Source organism: Podarcis cretensis (assembly GCF_951804945.1).
Source record: "Podarcis cretensis genome assembly, chromosome: Z".
NCBI lineage: Eukaryota > Metazoa > Chordata > Lepidosauria > Squamata > Lacertidae > Podarcis > Podarcis cretensis.
Genome location: NC_137184.1, coordinates 47222683 through 47236994, shown reverse-complemented (window position 1 = coordinate 47236994; position 14312 = coordinate 47222683). Strand labels below are relative to the sequence as shown.

The window sequence follows — 14312 nt, the reverse complement described above, 5'->3', positions numbered from 1 at the left end:
ACCACGGTGCAAATTCCCTCACTTGGCCATGAAGCTTTCACTGGATGACTTTAGTCCAGTCACTGCCTCTCATGCTAACCCAGCCTCACAGGATTGTTGTGGGGATTAAATGAAGGGCAGGAGAACCCCTTGGAGGGAGAGAGACGGAAGGTGTATATGGAGCAATAAATAAACAAATAAGTTGCAGTTCAGCACAGCTGGGGGACATCAGGTCAGCAAAAGCTGCTCTATTGTCCAGCTGGGCGTGGGGAGGGGAGCAACCAATGTTTCCCCCGCCAGTCAAATTTGATTTGGGGCATGGCTATGGCCAGGTAAATCATCAACAGCTGTATAGGAAGCTCTGCTCAGACAGCACAGCCCGCTCTAGTTCCTGCCGGCTTGACAGAAGGTCGCAGAACCCTGTGATCATGTGTACAAATCGCTGAAGCCGCTCATCCGAGCACCTGTGTAACAAACAGCTCTGGCACGGGGAGACCTGCAAGAGGCGCAGAAACAGCTACTGCTCTCCGCCCTCCACCCCCTGCCCATCTGCCCACAAAGCATGCCCAGGTGCTTTGGCTCTGTACAGCTGCAAGGCACCCTTACCTAGCAGCGCCTGGAAGAGCTCGCTCTGGAAGACGTGAACCACTTTCTCGATGGAGACTTGCAGAGGCCGCTCCGCCGGGGACTGCAGACTCCCCTGGTACCTTGCCAGGATCTCCACAGCCCGCTGGGTGTCTGCCAAGACAGGATCAGAGCTATAAAGCACAATGCCTGCACACAGGCAGGTGCTGCCAGCCCTAACCAGGCAGCAGGCCACGCCCCCTCATGCCCCACTGCTGACATCGTTTGCCCCTGTTATGTGGGCAGAGGTAGACTGCCTTTGGAAAGGAAGGTTCCATCTCACTGTCACAGCCAACAGCTGCCCTTCTCCACAAATTCACCTAACCCTGTTTTATATCCACCTTACAATGAATCACATTTGTGGAGTCCATGCAACTTGGTTCCAGTGTGTGCTTGTTTGTTTAAAAACCAACCAACCAACCAACCAACCAACCAACCAACCAACCAACAGGATTTCCTTAGACCAAGTCTTATACTGCTGGTCTATTTGGTTTATCTGCCTTATACAGACACTCTGTATAACACACACTCACTTTTATTTTGTCCCCCTAAAAAAATCCAAAGAGCTTCTTACAACTCTAGAAAAGGGCTCTCAGAGATCCTGATCAACCAACGGCTAAGTTCAGATGCCTCCCTAGCCTCCTGTGGGTTCTGCTGCCCTCAAGAAGCATCTGTCCCCCAGACCAGCGCATGGAGGGGGGCTTCCCTTTGTGAGGGACAGCCCTAAAACAAAGGGCGTCTGTACCAGCTCCTGGGAGGAGTCAAACAAGAGGGCAGCTGAGCCCATCCTCTGAGCTTGTAGCTCTCTTGCTCCCAGCAGGGGGTACAGATCCCAGAACAAGAGGGCTGTGTCTGCAAGTGCTCAGGACCCTGAGACAATCACTTCTCACAACATGCTACCACACCTCAGGAAGAAAGCTGGAGATGTTGGGAGATTTCCTTCTTCCAATCCAGGAGTTTGCAAACCTTTCTGTTTCAAAGCCAACCACATAAGCATTGATTTGTCTGCTATGGAATCTCAAGTGGGCTATGGATTGTGCTTTACTTGCGGGGAGGACAACGAACACAGCTAAGCTCTGCCTTCACGGTTGGAGGCAGCATGCTTCAGTGTGTTAGAAACTCAGATATATAAGTTAGGTGCCGAATGGCTCCTTAAACCAATGTTGTAGTTGTCAAAATGGAATATCTAGTTGCCATTTTAAGGGCAGCTGGCTCTAAAGTCTTATTTTTCAAATGATGGACTGACTGTGATTGATTCTGGCTAGTGAGCTTTGAGCTTTGAGAACTTACAGAAGAAGAATCACTTGATCCAGGCAGAGTCCACATATATACTGGCTTATTCTGATCTCTTTTTCTTAATGGTGACTGCTCTTGTTCAGGCTGCACAGAAATAGGCATTTTGGTTCCAGGAACTCGTCCCAATTGTGCAAATAAAATATAACTGACAGAACTCTTTGGGATGGGCATATTAGTGTGTGAAAGCAGTCCAGATCCGATGATCCCCAGATGGTGGAGATATCAGGTGCCATCCTGGCACCTAGGCATCTTCGCTTGGTCACAAGTGGTTGAAAGGCAGGTGCACAATGTGACTGGCTAATTTTGAACAGTGTAAATACCAGTTGCCAGGAATCACAAGCAGGGAGAGTGCTGCTGTTGCACTCAGGTCCTGCTTGCAGTTTTCCTATCGGGGCATCCTTCTGGCTACTGGAAGAACAGGATACTTGACTAAATGTGCCTTTGGCCAGCTCTAGTTGCAGGGCTCTTCTGATGCTGGGACCCACATTGTGTCCCCTGCCATAAATGGGCTGTGCATCCTAGGAAAGCACTTATTACTCACCCGCAGCTGTCTGCTGTTTTCTGTAGGGGTGGACAACCTCTTTGCCCAGAACCCTTGCAGAAGGGTTCACACTCTTCCTGTACCACCCTCAGAATTAAAAAGACACTAGTTCACACTGTTGGAAGGCTTCATGAGATCAGAGCAATATAAGGGGTTTTCCAAGTGCAGAAACACATGTCCTTACCTTAAGTCACCTGGACCCTGCTTCTCTGTTCCAGGCAGGCACTGGGTGGGCATTCTATTTTAAGAGAAATCGCCTTACTCTACAAATGCCCACTCAACTGAAACAATCTGGGGAACTAGGACTGTTGCAGGTGCCACACAATACTCATTCTGTGCAACAGCACCTGCAGGTTGGAACTCCCTGCCTATTGACATCAAACAGGTGCCTTCACTGTACTTTTTTGGCACCTGCTAAAAAACATTTTTCTTTAGGCAAGCTTAGCCAGACATGTTAACATATGTTTTCAGCTGCTCTTTAGCTTGCTGTTGATCTCAATTATTTTTTGAATGTTTTAAACACTTATTTTCAACTGTTTTTCTTTCTTTCTTTACTGATAATCCTATGGTTTTCTTCTTTTTGTAAATCACTCTAAGGTTTTATCACAGCTGAGCGGTATGTAAGTTTTGTGAAGTAAATAAAGGGCATCTAAGCTGCTGGTTACATATTTTTTTTTGACAAGAGACTAAGGCTGCTAGGAGAATGGACTGAGTCAGATCATTGTTCCTCCTTGCCCAGGGATAGAGAAGCTTTGCAGGAAGTTGTTAATTATATTATTTGCCCCACTCTTTAAGCAGCCTCCCTTTTATATCCTCACAACAGCCTTGCAAGGCAGGTCAGCTGAGAGGCAGCGGCAGGTCAAAGGTTTATACCTTTGGGACTGAGCAGGGATTTGAATCTCACCACCTACAATCCAGGACTCTATCCCAGGAGTAACCAATGTGTTGCCCTCTAAACATTTTGGACTACAACGCCTATTTGCCCCAGACAGCATGGCCAATGATCAAGGATTATGGGAGTTGTAGTCCACAAATCTGATGGGCACTGCATTGGCAATGACAATCCAAGACCTGGATGTGTGTGCACAGTTCCTGATTTACGTATGAGCTGAGCAGGCTAGAGCCCACAGCCTCATAAACTACAGGGCATCAGCCTCTTGCAAAAAAAAAAGGGGGGGGTTAATAATAAACTGAAAAAGAAACAGCTATAGAAAATTATTCAAAACATTATTCAAAATTATACCCAACAATTCCACCTTGTGTAAACCAATTATTTTATTCAATCCTCAAACAGAGATATCGTAAGTTTACTGGTAAGTTTAGTTACTGATTTTAATAGTATAATTGAGAAGTTTGCATCAAAAAGAGCTTGATAGAAACTGTTCTGACTTTGCATATACCATAGTACAATGATTCCTCTATGAATGTTGTGAATGTCTCCATTAATTCCATACTTTTGTAAACTTGATAAAGGTTATAAATTTACAAGCAGTCTTTTTACCAAGGCCAAGATTTCAGCAATGTTCTACTTTCACTGAATAGATATAGGGAAGAATTGGGTTTTGCTTCTCATGATCAGATGCTATTAAGTCTGAGTCTCCCCAGGTCTCTTAGCCAAGGCCTTCAATGGCTGTAATCGTGGCCTGGCTGTGCAAATCACATTACTGTACAGTAGCAGGTAGCAAAGTTAGAGAGTGGCTTCTGGGCCTTTGACTCCAGCACTTTGTCCCTGCTGGAAAATGCTTCTCCCTGAGGTGCAGCTGTTAACAGGCACAGAAACCCTGTCAATGAAATTCTGGAGGCAACCCCATACAGGATGCCAGGCGGGTGCCCCCAGAAGGGCTTTCCACAACTTTGTCTCCAGGAAAAGCGTCACACCAGCCCTGCCAGGAAGATCAAAAGGTGGCATCTCAGGTGACAGCAGGAAATTACTGCCTTGCAATAAGTTTGGGAAAGACACGGCCCCATTCATAGGCATTCACTCTCTAGCTGGGGAAGGGATCCAGAGGCCTTGAGGAGGGGAGAGCACAGAGAACAGTGCGCACCACAGCCGCCCCCTTCCGCCTCAGGGGCCCGGGCACGACAACTCGCCGCCCCCCGGCACCCTCTTACCTCTCCGGCTGGTCATGGCCCGGGCGGGGGCGCCCCCGCCGTTATCTCCACTACGCTCTCCGAGATAAGAGGGGAGGAGGCTGGGCGGGTGGCGTTGCCTTGAGGGGCCGCCCTGTCCGGACGGAGGGACGGAGGGCGGGGAAGAGGCGGAGGAGGGCGAAGGGGCCGGGCTCCGACTTTCTGGGCGGGACAGTCGGCCGGCCGGCGGGGTTCACGCGCCCAAAGAGCGATGGAGGTGTTCCCTGCCCACCCTTTCTCCCAGAAAATCATGACGGCTGAAATGTCACTCTTCCAAACGCCCTGCAAAGGGCAGCCACGTTCGCTTTTGCGATTCGTTTCCCAAAGAGACCGCCACTCACGGGCGCTGGATACCACGCACACCAAACCTACGGGACGAGACGGGGAAACACCCCTCGAACCTCGATCCCAGGGCTTTGCAGAGGATGCGAGAGCTGCAAATGCTTTGCCCGGGGAGACGGAGGCTCTGAAGCCAGGAAACGTGGCTCTAGCCCCGGACACACGCACCCCATGCCGTGTCCAGTTTCGTCCCGCCTCCAGGATGCTGCCAGCACCCTTTGATAACTAAAAGTGACCACCCAAAACTTTCCCCCTTCAGTGCCCTAAGTTTAGCGAGTACCTGCCATGTGTTTCCCTCACTATTCGATCAACAGATGCTTGCCTAAGCGCCGCCCAAGCCTTGCCACGCGTGCATGGACACGGTCCAATGGCAATGCGCGCGGCCCAAGGTGAAGGCAGGGGGCGGGGCGAAGAGGAAGAAGACGCGCGTTTTTCATTATTACCCTGTACCTTTTATGGGAGCGAGAAGGTTGAGCGACTGAGTCCTGGAGCGAAAAAACAAGCATCATATTTATTTTTCAGGTCTTATGTAAGGCTTGATTGTCACAAAACCTTACAAAAAGAATACAACAATAAAAATTATCAGTAAAAACATTTAAGAACAACTATTTAAAATATACGGGTGTTTTGTTCTTTTAAATCAGTGAGCTAAAAACCAGATTGAAACGTGTCAACATTCAGCGTAGATGGATAGGATTGCCTAACGGGAAATGTTTTTAGCACAAGCCGGAAAGAGCACAACGAAGGTGGCTCGCCGCCTGATGTCACTACTGCCACGGGGATGTTTCACTCGGCCTGGAGTTCCAAAGTGTGGGTGCTGCCACACTTATTGCTGGCATCTGCCTGCCTTCAGATACAATGAAAGAGTGTACCATCGGGGGTAAAGTCAAACATTTTAGAGAGTTCCTTGTGCCAACTTCAATAAAATAGACCCAGGTACGCCCCGCCCCACGTAATAGATCACATGACGCTGCACATTCACACTCTTTGAATGGCAGTGCCCATCAACTCTGGGGACCGAGCAGCCCCCTAAAATATTTTATTGGGGGGCACAAAGGGGCCTTAGCCCCTAGGAGTTGGCTCCTAGGGTGTTTAAATAGGATTTAATGTAGGACTACCACATTAAAAGATTGATTTCTTACAAATACCAAATGAGTATCATGGGGCGCCTGTAATTTTACCATGGAAACGGTTGCCAAAATAACTTTTAAAAGCATTTGAGTGTTCTAAAGGTGGTTTTGTTTGTTAGTTTGGGGATAGGAATCAATTTATCCATATATCTTGAATGGAGATTAGTCAGGAAACTTAAAATAAAGGCTAGTGAGCCATTGGGGTGTATCCAGTTTACTCAGTATGATTGTGGTGTAAAGGTAAAAGGGCCAGATTACGACAGAAGCGGGGGGGGGGGGAGCTGGGTTCAAATCTGCACCCTGTCCCCATCTCTCTCATTCACACCAGTGGGTCTGTTGTGGTACAACAACAAGCATCATTGGACAACATTGCCATACCCTCCAACGTTTCTCTGATGAATATAGGGACATCCTATTCTTCTATTATTATTATTATTATTATTATTATTATTATTATTATTATTATTATTATTGAATTATGGTGCTGGAGGAGACTCTTGAGAGTCCCATGGACTGTAAGAAGATCAAACCTATCCATTCTTAAGGAAATTAGCCCTGAGTGCTCACTGGAAGGACAGATCGTGAGGCTGAGGGCTCCTGTACTTTGGCCACCTCATGAGAAGAGAAGACTCCCTGGAAAAGACCCTGATGTTGGGAAAGATGGAGGGCACAAGGAGAAGGGGACGACAGAGGACGAGATGGTTAGACAGTGTTCTCGAAGCTACAAACATGAGTCTGACCAAACTGTGGGAGACAGTGGAAGACAGAAGTGCCTGGCGTGCTCTGGTCCATGGGATCATGAAGAGTCGGACACGACTAAACGACTAAACAACAACAACATTATTTTACTATTGATACTCCACCCATCTGACTGGGTTTCCCCAGCCACTCTGGGTGGCTTCCAACACGTATAAAAATAAAATAAAACATTTTAAAAATTGCCCATTCACAGCTGCCTTCAGATAGCGCAGGGGTCGGATGACACCATACCCTCCAACATTTCTCCAATGAAAATAGGGACGTTGTAAGGGATTCTGGGATCAAATCAGATCCCCATGATAAGAGCAGGAAACAGCAGTATGTTGGTATACTGTTGCTTTGTTGCTTTATTCCCAAAATTTTCTGGGTTAAGGGGGCTGCAAGCAGATTTACCCCCCAGAATCTAGCAATATGGAAATGAGTGCTAAACATACACTGATGTTATGAGTTTTGGGGGGAGGATTAGGATGAATGCCTGAGTCCTCTTCAGATTCCTGGAACAGCCAAGCTGGCTTCTGGTGAGGTGATAGACCACCAAAAGGAACAAAGGAAAAGGTTCTGTGCAAGAAGGTGGAGCGGAGTCCCCTCCATCAACTCATGGGAAGATTACGACAAAGTTGAGAGCTGAGAGTGAAGTGATGTGAGCTAGAAGCAAAGCTGCAAGCTGGGGCCAAGAGAAACAGAGCAATGTGTGATTTCTGTTTGAATCCAAGGCAGTAGCAAGACCACCCTTTTGGGTATCAATGCTGTGAAGCTCTCCATTGCAGGCTCAGGTTGCAAAGATGTGCAGCAGCATAGTGTTGGTTGCTGGTGGTCCTGCGTATATGGGCACACACGTGTGTGTGTGTGTGTGTGTGTGTGTGTGTAAGAGCCTGCCGCACCAGCCCATACCCTCGCCACCAATGCTGCCAGAGCGAATCCACCCCATAAAAGCAAAGCAGGGCTATGCTGAGCTGATTGCCTGCCTGCCTGCTCAGGGGGAAGCCCAGCCAGCTGGCACAACCCTTTATGGACAACCCCCCCCCCCCATCCAATGCAGTGGTGCCCATGGAGAGGAGCACTGGGCCATGCTGCACTGGAGGTGCCTGTGTAGGGGCTCCTGGTTCGTGCTCCCCCCACCCCTGCCCCACTATGCCCCTGTATTTGTGTAAACAAACCATATATTAGAAAGACAACATAGTCCCCACTGCATCTGATTCCAAAAGAAAACAGGAATGCTGGGTAAGCTTCTGGAACCCCTGAAATCTTGCACCACTTGGAGATTGGGGGTGGCATGCAGCACTAGATTCCAAGAATTTTTCCAGAAGTGGCTTTTACATGATATCATATCTCAAATATAATGTGGGAATTTAGCAAGGAAACTACCAGGGAAGTGGGATTAACTGCCTTGTGAACGCAGCCAAAGTTCAAAATGGGACCTTGGCAGACTAAAACTGAGTAGACACAGGTTTCATTCCCACTCGCTAACAGAGGTGTCTGGGTGACCTTGGGCTGGTCAGTCTCTCTTAGCCCAACTCAGGGGTTCCCAAAGTGGGTGGTGGGATTAGCTGGGGGAGGGATGTGTGCTATGAGGCAAGGGGGTAGCAGGAAAAGCTAATATCACTGGATTAAGTTCATTAGTTTTGTTGACTTAATTAAACTAAACAGTTTTAATTAGATTTTTAATAAACAAACAATTGTTACGGTTCTGAATTTTATTGCGTTATTAACTTCCTTACTGGGTTGTGCAATATGCTATTCTGAATAATGCTTCTTATGAGGTATGGTATGGGGCATTGGGGGTGAGTTTATGGAACCAAAGGGGGGTGAGACTGAAAAGGTTTGGGAACTAGTCTAATTTATCTTACAAGGTTGCTGTGAAGCTTTTGTGGGATAAATCAGCCTCATACATGTAACCAACATGCTGAAGTCTAATTAATGCATGAAGGGGTTAAGACCATAGAGTAAGCTGTCCTACCAGGTTTAAGGAGGTCATTCTCCCCACCTTGGGAGGAAGGGAAACCAAACTCTTCAATCCCCCACATTCCATCATGTGACCCCTGCCAGCAGGGCTTATTTTCAGCACAAGCCCACCAGAACTCAGTTCTGGCACTGAGGCATCTAATCATAAGCTTGCATTTTTATTAAAGCTTATATGTTTAATCAGGGCTTGTATTTTAAAATGAGCTTAAAGATTTTCAAATGTTCATGCCAGGCAGAAGAGCAGCTGCCTAAGAACCTTGGCAATGTTTTTACTCCTAGACAAGGGGCCCCCCTGATTTATAGCAGAAAACAATTCTCAAAGTCGTAAAAAGGGAATTACAGGCTGACAGCCAAGGTTACACTGACCCTACAAATTAAGGGTGGATAAATAGTAAAATGAGCCATATCTTCTTCCTAAGGTTAAAAAGGTCAAGAGCAGTGAAAAAGCAACTGGTCTGGCTGGCAGAAAGAGAACATTTTTGGGAAGTCTTTTCTAAAGCTGTTTCTTTCTTAAACTAAGATCCTTTTAAGATTTCTTTTCCTTTTAAAAGGTTATTTATGTATTAAATATATTAGCTTAAATATAATTATGCAAAGGATTTAAGAAATGCTAGATTCTTATTTCATATAGTTGTAAGAGTTGTAACTATCCTGAAATTAAGTCAGCCACCAGCCCAACCTCCTGCCAGACAGGAGACGCCATCGAGCACTCCTGATATATGGTTGTCAGGCCTTTTGTTTAGAAACCTTCAAATGAAGGAGATCTCTCAATGTTGATGTGAACTCAAAATCCTTGACATATGTTTAAGATAAAAATTCAAGATTAACCATCTGTTTTGGAAGGCAATAGGGCAAGGAGGGCAAGAGGTGAGCTGGTAATTAAGATTCCTTGTTGAGACACATGTAAGATATATTACTACTTATTTGTCATTTATAGATAGAAGAATATATAGCTTTTTGATTCCCATAAAAGAACAGAAGGAAATGGGTGTATCTTTTGTGATTGGTTCTAGCAAACAGCCAATAGGAATTTCAACCAGGCTGATTGGACAGAGGCAGCCACAGGAGGAGCAAGGGGGCTGGATTAAGGAAATATAAGTGCTGGCCAGAATGGCAGGAGGCCAGGCCAGAGCTTGGTAACCATATACCACTGTGCCTCATATTTATTTGTCTGACAAATAAATTATTATTTTAATTTCTCTGTTGCTGCGTTGAATATTTCATTCCAGCTAAGTGTTAACCACAAGCAGGGTGCTACAGCACCTCTCAGGTGGGTGCCATTGCCATTCTAAGAGAACAAGGGAGGTGTTCATGGTAAGTTCTGGCACCTCTTTTTTATATTAAAAAAAATAGCACAGTCTACCAGGTGCTTGGATTCTCCAAGCTTAGACTGCATGGTGTAAACAATCCATCTTTGTGTTATTATACAAATGATTTAAAAACATTTACAATTTTTGGAACCTAAGTTATGCTGCCTGTCGTGCTGCTGTATGGAAAAGCACATGAATCTGACCATTGAAAAGTTTGTAAGTAACCCATTTTTAACTTACCAAACATGTGGTCTCTTTCTATGCTAAAGGAGGTGGGGAAATTTGGAAGTAACCTAGAAGGGGATATTTTAAAGGTCTAACAGGCTATATTTCCACATTTTACTTTGCTGCATGTTTTGTGATATTATATCTCTACTATGGCTCTCTCGCTGAAGAGGACTTGGACCAAAAAAGTACTTAGGCATCCAGAGAATTCCTTTTTATTTTATCTTATGTTTTTCCTTTACCCTACCCAATCAACCAACAATTTTTGGGTTTTTTAGTGACATCCTGCCCCCCATTCATGAAATACTTCTTGTCTTTCCATGGACATCTCGGTGGCAATTATAATAAGAGGCTGCAGGCCAAGTTTGATCATTGGTCTGATGCAGAAGTGTTGTTCTTTTTTTTTAAAAAAAAATTTCTGACAGCAGAAGCAGAAGCAGAATCAATATTTGGCATTCAGTGGAAATCACGGAGATGCTGGATGCTGAATCAACATTTTTGAAGCAAAATATACACCACCCACACACCTCTTCCTTCCTGCTTTAAGGAAACCGTTTTGCTTTCAGGCCCTCTTTTTTGTTAAAGATTTACCGAAACCTTCCCATTGAGTGGCTTTATCTCCAGCCTAGCTATGTAACAAACTCACATTAATACTCAACAGTGTTATTTTCTGCCCCTTAGAAAATAGGGAACTGCTGCATGAAACATGCAGGCCTTCTCCATTAGGAGCTTTTAGTCATCATCACAGACAAATGTAAAGTAGTTGAAGGAAGCAATCATGACCCTGTGGGAAAGGGCAGATTATCACTCCCAGGAATTTAGGAGATGCAGCTTGGGTTGTTCTCAGCCTCAGGGCAGGTGGTTGGCTTGAGAAACTTCCAAGAATAGCACTTTTATTTTGTCACCAACCTTGCTTTGGTTGTTAGTGGGGAGATCTGTCAACATAATTATAGGGGGCAGGGATGAAGAGAACATTGGTAGCCCAAACTTTGCCTACCTACAAAGCCTTTTCCTAATAGGAGGGAGAGAAGTCAGCTGGTTCAGCTAAGCAGACTGATGCTTATCCTTCAGCATGGTAGTGAATACTTTGGAACCCCCTGCCCATTGAAACTTCACTGTTCTGTTTTTGGCAGCTGCTAAACATGGTTTTGGATGTGGGTGGTGCTGTGGTCTAAACCACTGAGCCTAGGGCTTGCTGATCAGAAGGTCAGCGGTTCGAAACCCCACAACGGGGTGAGCTCCCGTTGCTCGGTCCCTGCTCCTGCAGTTCAAAAGCACATCAAGTGCAAGTAGATAAATAGGTACCACTCCAGTGGGAAGGTAAATGGTGTTTCCATGCGCTGCCCTGCTTCGCCAGAAGCGGCTTAGTCATGCTAACCGCATGACCCGGAAAAACTGTCTGTGGACAAATATCGGCTCCCTCGGCCAGTAAAGTAAGATGAGCACCGCAACCCCAGAGTCGTTCGCAACTGGAATTAACTGTCAGGGGTCCTTTACCTTTTTAAAAAAATGGTTTTGGTTAAGTAAGCACACCCAAATTTGGCATATATATGTCTATTTTAGAACTGATTTATGCCTGGAAAAAGCTTCTTCCCATGCCAGTTTACCCATCCTCCAAGGCCTTCTGGAAAGACCCTATCCCAAGAACATCATTTTGGTAGTGGTAGGCTATCCCAGCATTGGAATGACCTTCACAAAGAGCCATACATTGGGATTAGAAGCACTGGCCCAGGTGAAGATCCTTCTGTTTTCCTAGGCATTTTAGATAGTGGATGATTTTTGAATTGAGTTCCATTCTGTTTTGCCTTGATGTATTTCATTTCTATGCTCACTTATGATACACAGGTTAATTTCATTCATATATATATATATATATATATATATATTACCCTAGAATTCTTTTGATGAAGAGAGGGCCTAGAAAAAATTGTATGAATAAAAATGTTACAGGAAAATGTATTCTTCCTTTTTTATTTGTAATAAGCTAGCAAATGGTCTTCCATGTGGAACAGACAGAGAGATGGAATGCCATAGGCAGGTCTTCTCTATCCCCAACATGGATTATACTCTCCAGATTCCCTGTCTTCATTTAGAGAGAGAGGGAGAGAGAGAGGAAGAAAGAGGAAGAGGAGAGAATGGGCACATTCATACCATACATTGAAAACTTGATGGTACTACTTTAAACAGCCATGGCCTCTGCCAGAGAATCCTGGAAGCTCTAGTTTGTTAAGGGTGCCAATAGTTGTTTGGAAACCCCCTAGTCCTCACACAGAGGTAGTTCCCAGAGTTCCCTGGAAAGAGGCATTGATTTGTTAAACTGCTCTGGGAATTGTAGCTCCCTGAGGGGCCTCCTACCAACACTCAGCATCTTAATGAACTACAATTTCCAGAATACTTGGGGGAGGATCCATGGCTGTTTAAAGTGGAAATGTAGTGCTTCCACTGTACGTTGCCCAGCTGTGAGTGCTGAAGACCACTCCCTGCAAGGCCCTTTTCCACCTGGCCTAGGGGGTGGGGACCAGATTCACTCTGCTCTGCTTCAAAGACTCCTGGGAGACCAGAGGGACATTGCTGTGCTGCGAGTGCTGAAGAGCTCAGACTCACCGGAACAAACTCTGGGGTTGGGGCAAATGTCAAAAATACTTCATGTTTTTAAATGTTTTTATATAGTTTCAAATTTTGGGTTTCTTGTTTTGTTTTGGTCCTGAATGGGGCAAAAACTGTGCCCCTGAAGGACCAGGTGCGCAGCCTGGGAGTCATTCTGGACTCACAGCTATCTATGGAGGCACAGGTCAATTCTGTGTCCAGGGCAGCTGTCTACCAGCTGGTAGACCCAACCTGCCCAGAGAGTGTCTCGCCAGAGTGGTGCATGCTCCCGCTTGGACTACTGCAATGCGCTCTATGTGGGGCTACCTTTGAAGGTGACCCGGAAACTACACCTAATCCAGAATGTGGCAGCTAGACTGGTGACTGGGAGTAGCCACCGAGACAATATAACACTGGTCCTGAAAGACCTACATTGGCTCCCAGTTCGTTTCCAAGCACAATTCAAAGAGTTGGTGCTGACCTTTAAAGCCCTAAATGGCCTCAGCCCAGTATACCAGAAGGAATGTCTCCACCCCCATCGTTACCTCTGAGGGCCTCCTGGTGGTTCCCTCACTGGAAGAAGTGAGGTTACACGGAGCCAGGCAGAGGGCCTTCTTGGCAGTGGTGCCTGCCCTGTGGAACGCCCTCCCGTCAGATGTCAAGGAAATAAACAACTATCTGCCTTTCAGAGGACATCTGAAGGCAACCCTGAAGGAAACAATTTTCTATTTGCTGTAAACTGCCTAGAGTGGCTGGGGAAACCCAGCTAGATGGGCAGGGTATAAATATTGTTTTCCAAATGTTGCCTAACACCTGCACAACTTGAGACATGAGGGAAGGAAATGGACAAGGGCCATTCTTTTGAATTTTTTAGAGATTAACTAGCCAATATGTCAGTATTTTGCTTCCCACCAAGAAGAATCCTTGCAGGTGCCCATGAATTACATCCCAAAATGCTGAAGCCTTCTTCTGGAAAAGGGGAGATGCTGCATTACCTGGCAGAAATCCACCACCACCATTCAGGAGTCAACAATCAAGCCTTCAATCTCCTAGTGATGCACCCCCACTTCTACATTGTTTCTTGAGTAGACATTAAAAATGGCCAAAGATAAGGGTGAACTGGCCAAGGGACAAAAAGCATTTATTACGAGGAACAACAAAAACACTTTACTCAAAGTTCTTCCGTGGCTGTCAGCCCCAGTTAATAAGCTAATTTCCCATCCAGGTGTTGACGAGGCTGAGACCCACTCAACTTTCAAGAGTGGCAGCATCACATAAACTCTTCTCTCTCTCCTCTTTTTAAAATTAATCTTGCATTTCCAGAACGGAGTCCCAACACTGCAAATGGATTCCAGGGCAAAGTTTTGTCAACACTTTTTGCAAATAAAACACCACACCAACCGTAGAGGGAGGAGCAACAAAGCTGTCTTT

At 45.8% G+C, this 14312-nt stretch overlaps 1 protein-coding gene across 5 annotated transcripts in view; it reads right to left on the bottom strand.

The window, feature by feature from the left end:
* Positions 1-4674, bottom strand: part of DLG3 (discs large MAGUK scaffold protein 3) — a 117255-nt gene extending 112581 nt beyond the window's left edge. For 4 of the 5 annotated variants that reach the window (XM_079962704.1, XM_079962711.1, XM_079962707.1 and 1 more), the window contains exons 1-2: positions 4553-4674; positions 586-717 (exon numbers count right to left, since the gene is read on the bottom strand). In XM_079962704.1, coding sequence (XP_079818830.1) covers positions 586-717; positions 4553-4568 — 148 coding nt within the window. In that variant the 5' untranslated portion in view covers positions 4569-4674. The remainder of the gene's footprint in view (positions 1-585; positions 718-4552) is intronic. The other variant, XM_079962710.1, reaches the window with a different exon arrangement.
* Positions 4675-14312: the final 9638 nt, after the last annotated feature.